The 9,125-nt window shown below is 33.8% G+C and overlaps 1 protein-coding gene across 1 annotated transcript; it reads right to left on the bottom strand.

Annotated features, from left to right (window-relative positions):
• Positions 1-7,398: 7,398 nt before the first annotated feature.
• Positions 7,399-8,376, bottom strand: LOC131074423 (F-box/kelch-repeat protein At1g15670-like). Its single transcript, XM_058011051.2, has one exon. The coding sequence runs from the start codon at positions 8,374-8,376 to the stop codon at positions 7,399-7,401; it is 978 nt and encodes a 325-aa protein (XP_057867034.2).
• Positions 8,377-9,125: the final 749 nt, after the last annotated feature.

Here is a 9,125-nt window from a genome sequence, read left to right as displayed (position 1 = left end):
ATTAGAACACCTACTAGAGATACACCTTTTTCTTTGGTGTATGTGTCTGAAGAGGTATTACCTATTGAAGTGGAAATGCCATCTTTAAGAATTTTTTTGCAAGGTCTTGTTACTAATGTAGACTATAGAATGTCTAGATTGCAAGAAATTGAGTTGCTAGATGAACGTCGGCAAGTGGAGTTTGATCATTTGAGAGTGTATCAAAAGAGAATATCCAGACGATATAACAAGAAGGTTCGACAACAAAACTTTCAGGCTGGTGACTTAGTTCTGAGAGAAAATCCTAAAAATCAATAGTTTTGAGACAACAAAGGGAGGTTTGAACCCTATCAACTCTCAATATCGAAAGGAGAACATCTATGTGAACTGATTAACACCATCTATTTGAAGAAATTCTTTACTTAGCATTCTCTGCTCTAGCAACCTGTACAGCTGAAAAATGTCCTAAAAAAAAAAAGAGAGAGAGAAAATGCCTTGGTGAAAACCTGGTAAAGAGATACCTTGGTAAAAAAAGAAGAAGAAGAGAACTTTGCCAAGTAGGTGAAAACCTAGCAAATAGGCGCCTCTTGTACTCAAGTGCTCCATCTATCAATGCAACATTGGCATTCCTGCTTTCATGCATCTACGCTTTCACTTGTACATATATTTCAGTCACTTTTGTGACACTCTGTTTCGTTGGAACCCTCATGGCTTGAAACTGATTAATTTCCTAGTCTTAGGTTAATCGATAGAGCATATTACATGTCCTAAGCAGTATCAACCAAGTCAACTTTATGTTAGTGAAACCTGGTCGTCCACTCCGAGTCAGTCCCCTGTGTCCTGACTATTGAAGAGTTTTATCACTAAGTACACAAGCAAAACAACATTACTGAAAACAATCACTAAACAGTTTGAGCTATGCATGAATTTTTATTCATGTGCTGTCTTTTATATTGGTTTTTTATTATTATCCCTCTGAGTAACTCGAGGAAGTCTATCTTGACTAAGAGGATCAAGGATTGGGGGCATAATATTTTCTTTGTTTTCTACTTGTAGAAATGATTTCGATGATTTGGAAACATCTAATCAGTTGGGTGTATGTGATAAGAGCCTTCAAATCAAGGTGAAATTTCCACACATACCTCAACTCCGCTTAATTGTATGCTATAGGGAGGTTCACATCATTTCTTTGTCTGTTTTGAGGGAATTTCTTTATCATGCAATCTGAGTCCCTGTAAAATCTGTCCAAGGATATGAACGAAAAAAAGGTCATTGTGGACAAGATAATTCATATTGCACATGAAAGGAAAGGAACTCTAATCTACCTACTATGTTTGTTAATGCTCGGTGATGAAACTTAAGCATTTCAAATCCAGTGACCAGATTTAGGTTACATTTCATTTTGCATCTCATTTTGCATTTCATTTTGCATTTTGTGAATTTAGAGTGATGTCGGTATGGTAACAATGATCTCTTTATCTTCTGAATGAGAGTTGGAAGCATCATCATTTCTTAGCTAAGTTGTCTCTATTTCATCATTTCTTTGACCAAATACTTGTGTATTGAGATATTAGCTACATACATAAGAATCTTATATAGATTCATATATTTCATTATCATGCATTTTCATAAAAAATTTGCATTCCTAAATACTCATTTTCATCATTTATCTACATATGAAAAGAAACAAAAATAAACATCCATATTAATTTGCATTACATCCATTCTGAAAAGATATGCATACATATAGAATAAAGCATATAGAAAACATCTCATAAATTGATCGACACAAGTACAATGAAGTCAAATCAAGATCTCGTATATATAATGATAAAGTCTCAGGGTACAAAATAATGTCAATTGACATATACAAATTCCCATCAGAGCAAGAATTGTAAGGGCTAAAAAAATGGGTGTGTCTACACAAAAATCTAAGAGCTACACAAAAAAAATCTCTCTCTGTCACTCCCTCATCTACCTAGGTGGTGGACGTGGAGCCTGCTAACTTGGATCCTACCTAGGTGCTCGAGTTCTCTCAGATCAAGCCATATATTTAGAATAGAGTACAACCTACTGCGCTACTAGAACCACTATGCTATATGCGGCAACATAGTAGGATGTCCGACTCATCTGATGGAGTACCTCTTGCCACAAAGCGTCTCGCTCTGCCCTCATCTCTGCTAGCTGTCAGTCTCGCTTCACTAGCTAAGTTTATGCCATTGTCAACTATGACTGTAGACCCGCCAAACATGCTCTCATCGACCGTACTGCATTAGCTGCTCCCTACTACCTCGCAAGATTTTCACCTCCATCACTGCCTCCATCTCCACCTCCACTCCCCCCTACTAATATCTCCTCTATCTCACCTTCCTGGGAGATACTCTTTCCTCCTCACCACCACCCTCAGTTACCCTAGCTCCACTCAGCCTCACACCAACAGCCCCTAGGGATCCACTTTCTCTTCTTTGTTGTTGCCTACCACCAGCTAGTATCCTGCTACTACTAGCACTAGGATCACCACTTGTCTACCTTGGAGACTCAGCTCTCTGTCCCTGCTTCTGTCCCTATCATTGTCCATGCATAGGGGCATCATCCTCAACCTCCTCTATATGAGGTGCCTGCTTCGCTAGATCAGTAAATCTAGGGAATGGATGTTGTTGGAACCAATCCCTGTACTGGGGAAATACCCCCACATTTGCAATATCCTCTAAATAGTCCCACCTAAGCTACTACAACCCAGTCAACTCCTTGCATGCCCAGGACATATTATAACCTAGGTCTCCATCCCCATCTCTCCTCCTCTGCATAACGTGTGTATGCAATAAACTCTTGCGAGATCCCTTGAGGTCTACCATACTACCTCATCACTCGAGTAACCACAAACCACTCAACCAGTGTCACTAATCTGCCAATGAGAAGCCGAGTCATAAATAGGTCTTTGCACACATATCTCCAGTCATCCCCAGGCTCAAGACACCTATAAGGTCTCCATATAACAACTATAAGATCCTCTAGCTGCCATCTCCAATACTCTGTCTTGCCGACGTGGGCCTGAGTAACATATCTAGAGTATCTAAATACGATGGGTTGTTGTGGATCTCTAGCATCACTCACAATTAGTCTACAAACTAGGAGGTGCTCCCAGGCCCGTACCTATAATATCAAAACCCTTGCATCCATACAGTTCCCCTCCTGGTAAACCATCTCATGCATGTAACGATACATGTGTGCCAGAATACAAGAACCCCATCCTAATCTCTGAGAGTGCTCCACAAGCCTCTCTAGCATCCTACCCCAACCACATAAGAAACCCTATTGTCCCATGTCTAGCATAAGAAAACAACTGATGAATCCTGCTAGGATGCATGCTAGTGGAAATTGATCACTCTACTTGGCCATCATGTCATCCCAACTGATAGATCGTGTCAAAATGTCTTCATCATGGAATACCTGCCTCAGAGCTAGTAGGCCAGGACATTGTGTTGAATCATAATCCACCTTATCCCCAACAAATGGAATCTAGAGAATCCTATATACATCCTCGAGAATGATAGTCATCTCCCCAACTAGAAAATGAAACGTGTTATGCTCATAATGGAATCTCTCTACAAGTGCAGTGAGCATCCCATGATTCACACAGATATATGGCATCTGTAAAAGGTGAGTCAGTCCTCACAAATAAATATGTTCTCTGTCTATATCAAGTAACTCATGAACTAATGTCATGATCAGTGGATAGAAACATCTGAAAAGAACGTGAGGTAGTCGAACCTGCAAGAATCAAACAGCAGATCATAAGAAAACATTTCAAATCATGCTATAAGAGAACTAAAACATCAGGCAAATCCAACAAAATCAATTGCAAACTCAAATTTTCAAGTTTGCACCCTCAAAAATGCTCATTGTTTCTTAAACGACATAACACAATAGAGGCAGTAACTCGTACGATTTAGGATTGGGCATAGGATGACAAAATAGTCTAATACAACACAAGACAATCCCTAGGATGACAAAATGGTTTGTTAAACATACTCTCGTACGATACAAGGGTATATTTGGGATGACAAAACTAATCAACTTAAATGACACAAGAGTTTATAGCAGTTTTTCATACGAGATAGGATTCCATCTCACACGATAAAATGACAAAGACCAACTTTTACATTGCTAAAAATTCAAAAAAGTCAACAAAAAAATTCAAAAATGAAATGATTAAAAGGCTTAAGATCAATCACTTACTGCTAGCTCATAGTTCCAAGGTCGATTATGTCATCTATGGCACTTGAATCGATGCTCCTGGGTTGGAACCACCATTTTTCTTCACATAAAGCTTTTTGAATTTTCAAACTTGGAGGGTTAAAATGAATTGAAAATGACACTTTTACCCCTTATATAGCCAAAACCCTAATTTTTCAACTTGCTCCAATGGACATGAAAATTGTACCCTTAGCTAATTTGCTCATTCTAATTCCATTTTCGAGATTGAAATAGAAATCCGAGATCATTTTTCTATCCAATTTCACAAAATTTGGACCACTTAGCACTTTTCATCAAAAGCTCATTCTTTCTTCAAATTGAGCTCAATTTCTCAGTAATCAATGCTGAATCTCAATTTTATTCTATAAATAAACTTCGCGCTCAATTTCTCATAAATCATCACAAAAATTTTAAATATTACTCTGTATCACTTTGTTCTCAAATAAAAATCATCGTCAAAAAATGCCTAAAATTGTGAACCCTCACCATCTTTCGATTTCGCTCCCTAGAGGCATACTCATGACCTCATGACCTCACATCTTCAAAGTCTAGAAAATTCTCAAATATTTCTCAAAAGTCGAGAAAAAATATTTTCAACTAAATAAAATTCTTATTGCTAAGGGGCATCTCAGCTTCATCGCTTCATATCAATTTGAGATCTCTCGATCATTTGAATTGAATGAATTGCTAGGGGCATATCAGTTTCAACACTTCAAATCAAGCTAATAATCATCTTCATATGAATCAATCTCTTAAAGTAAATCAGTTTTATCACTTTTCATCAAGTTGATCATTCATTTACTCAATCAAAATTTTAAAGAGTATATTTGATCACACACTCAATCTAAGCAGGTGTTCAATTTCATCACATAAAATCAAGTTGGATAGTTTATCTTCGCTCATCGTGTCTTGATCTATCAAGTTCAAGATTAATTTTATCTTCACTCACTGTGTCTAGTTCAATCAAGTTCTAGATCAGTAAGATCCGCTTCTTGATCAGTCAAGTTCAAGTTTGGTATCTTTTCTCTTCATCGATCCTAGTTCAATCAAGTTATAGATCATTAAGATCCGCTTCTTGATCAATCAAGTTCAAGCATGGTATCTTTTCCTTCTATCATTCCTAGTTCAATCAAGTTCGGGATCGATTTTGCTTTAATCAACTATGTTTAGCTTCATCACTTCAAATCAAGATAAACACCTCGCTCTTCATCTGGTTCGTGATCAATCAAGTTCAAAACTAGTATCTCCTAGACATCAACTATTCAAAGAACCAACGCATTACTTGCACATTACTTCAAAGAGGGGCAAATGTAATACCCTAAAAATGGTCACCTAAACCATGGGCCCCTAATTTCGACAACATCACCAAGGTCCTAACCAAAGGCAATTAAATCAATCTTGAGCACATAATTAATTAATTTTTCTATCATTAAATGTCACATGACAAGTGAATTATTTTATATTAATTAAATATTTATTTAATTAATTAAATCATTCCAAGAAAATTATTTTGATCAATTATCCTATTTTAATTTATTAAATTTCCTTGCATATTAATTAATTAATAAATTTGCCATTAATCATGCAGAACAGGAATTAGTTTATTACAAAAGAGGAATTAATTGCAAAGCAAGAGTTAAATTGGAAATAAAATAAAAGAATTGAATTGAAAGAGAAATCAAACTTGAGATATTATTTATTTCTTCTAAATTGAGAACTTGAAATTAGAAAAGCAATTAAATGAATTTAATCGTTCTCTAAAATTGGAACTCAAAGCTTTTGAGAAAAGAAGTTCAGTTGCATTGAAAAGACTCTTTCCTTGAATAAATCAAAGAATTGCATAGAATCACCTATTTTTATCATAAGTGCATTGAATTAATTAATTCTTATCTTTAATGCAAACTCAAACTTATAATCTGAATGCATTTCAATTAAACTATAATTGGAATCTATCTTAAGGTTAACTAAATTTGATTTCTCAATTATTTCAATTATCCTAAATTGTACTTTTTCTTGATCTCTCTTGTGATTCTCTATAAATTCAGCCTTCAGCTCTCATTCAAAACACCCTGGAGATTTGTTATTATACACTTTTTGCTCCAAAGTCATTGAATATATTGTGCTTTCTTTTTGAGATTATTACATCTTAGTTTAATTTCTTTTTGTGTATTTCATGATTGCTTGAATCCATATTGCTTACTATTCATCCATCTAGCATAATCTTGGATCCATTTAGCTTAATCTCATCCTCATAGAGATTAAATCCTTCATCTTGGTGGAGTCTAGTCACTGGTATTGCTTATACAAATATGAGAGAAATCTTATACTCGCATCTTTTAAAAGACAATGGGTCGATTTGTTATGGTTTTATTATTCATGCTTATATCTATCTAACCATACATGTAATGACTTAATTGAAGTGTTGTGTCTTACGACTTATAGACTTATTTCACTTTTCACACACACAATACATATAGGTTAACCATCATTAAACCTTGATTGAAATTCAATTAAATAGTAAATTATCAAATATATCTTGTATTTCAATCTTAGCTTACAAACAATTCAACTAGAATCATTTCATGTCTTGCTAGCAACAAACATTTCTAAAAATTAAGATTTTGTAAAGCATAATCAAGAATCCACCAACTTTATTATTGAGCATAAACAACGCATGGAAGGAACTTCGTAGCAATGTGACCTTGTTAAACAAGTGTTTATTGTTTTGCTTGTTTGATTTTATGTGAAGATAGGTAAGAATAATTAACTTGCCTATTTAATACTTAAATCAATTCCCTACATTTTAGAAGATTAAAGTGTGTAGAGGATGGCTAACATCCATATATACGATTATAGGAAGTTTCTCCACTTAATAAATTGAAATTTCTATGATTAACACTATTTTACTATATGCAAAGCATAGAAAACTTAAATTATAAAATTGATTATTCTTAAATCCAAACTTTTTTATTTTTATATACTCTTAAACTCATAATAATTTTTGTTTTTCTTGAATGAAAAAATGATGAATTATTTTTTTTATTTTTTATTTTTTATAAAAGATTTTATATCAATTCTGATATGAAACCTAATTTTTTTTAGATTTTTAGCCAATATCATATATTATGTTTTGGTTCATACATGAAAATAACATACAATATATTAAATATCTATTGTGACAATAGATTTGACTGTCGCGTACACTGAAAATTTCGGCTCATCGAGAGAAATCCACCTCTGAGATAGAGCTGCTCCAGGCTTATACATATAAAATTTGGGAGTCGTCTCATTTCCGCACAAGAAAATTTGGTCACGCCACACTGTGACTTGAATATACCTAAGTTTTTGAGGGAGGAGTTCCAATTCTCCCCACACATTTCCCTCCCAATCATATTGCTCTATTTTTTTTTCTGTAACCGCAATTAGCCGTCCAAACATAGCATATACGTACCGTGGAATGTAAAAAGACAAATTAACTGTTGTCCATACTCTTGTGCTGGGATCAAATCTTTGAGTTCTATCAGTACAAGTAATGACATAAAACATTCCTTCAAAAAAAACAGCCCCACAATAGCTAATTTCATGGTGCATGTCAGGAAGAAGCTCCCACTCATCTTCATCTACTTTATATACTGCTGCTTTACGTGATGGAGAACTAAAATCGGCATACACTCCTACATACCCTCCGGCAACGTAAATTGATCCCTCAGGTGAGGCACAACATGCAAAACTATTTGTCACAGTTGGAATTTGATCCCCTTGTTTCCATGTATTAGATAATAAATCATAAATCAAAATTGTTGAAGTATAATTTCGATTCAATTTCAAACCCAACAAAACAAGCTTATGTTTAGCACACACAATCTGAGATTTCCTGTCGAGATGAAAACCAGTGGGAATACAACTGCGCATTATACTGGATTGATCAACTGGATCATATATAGTTATCGCAGCTTCCTCGAGCAAGCATACATATTTTTTAGCCAGCCCAAACTTAATTTTATCTTGATAAAATTGAGAACATTCCATCATTTCTTTAGCAGGTTCCAACAACTCCTTAATCTTTCGCTGAGATTTATATGGCACTCTCAATAATATATCTCGAAATATTTGTTCAGGGAGTTCCTGCAGAAAATCCATTATCAAGTCTTTCTTTTTAAAATAAGATATGAAGCTCTACTTCAAGGGTTCTTAAATTGTAGTCATTGTTTTATACTTTGAAAAAGCTTCTCCAGATTCAAAGGCCACAACCTTTGGGAATGCCTTCATAAAAGGCCACAACCTTTAGGAATGCCTTGATAAAAGTATATATATATATATATAAACCTTTGTGTGTCATAAATACATTAGATATAATTTGTAAGAAAAAATTATGTTTTTTTTCAATTTCAAATTTATTTGAAATAAAAAAAGATAATAATTAGGGATTTTAATTTATGTCAGTTAAATTAATTAGTCTATTTATATTTTTAATTTGAATAAATTTGCATGTCTATATTTTTAATAAATTATGTAAAATGAATATAAAATTTTAAAAACAAAATAAAAATAGAGAAAGTAATCTTATTGACTCTTAAGATAAAGATCATGTGCACAACAAATCTGTGAAAAAATATATATAAAAATTGGCTTCCAAAAAATTAGCTAAAAATGAAAAAAAATTAAAAAATGAAATTAATTTTAAAATGAATGTTTTTCCTCTACATTTTTCCTTTAAATGCTTTTAAAAAAAAAATCATGTGATTAAATTTGATGATGGTATGCTTGCTTTCAAGTATATTTATATTAAAAATTATTTAATTTCTGGAAGATTATAACTTACCAAAGAAATTTGATGATGGTATGCTTGCTTTTAGGTATATTTATATTAAAATTTATTTGAATTTTGG

Source organism: Cryptomeria japonica, chromosome 3 (genome assembly GCF_030272615.1).
Source record: "Cryptomeria japonica chromosome 3, Sugi_1.0, whole genome shotgun sequence".
Classification (NCBI taxonomy): Eukaryota; Viridiplantae; Streptophyta; class Pinopsida; order Cupressales; family Cupressaceae; genus Cryptomeria; species Cryptomeria japonica.
The sequence above is the reverse complement of the archived record's forward strand: the minus strand, read 5'-3'. Positions and strand labels throughout refer to the sequence as shown.

Bases quoted from the DNA above. Each gene is read 5' to 3' on its own strand.
- LOC131074423 (XM_058011051.2), bottom strand. From the start codon at position 8,376: ATGGATTTTCTGCAGGAACTCCCTGAACAAATATTTCGAGATATATTA.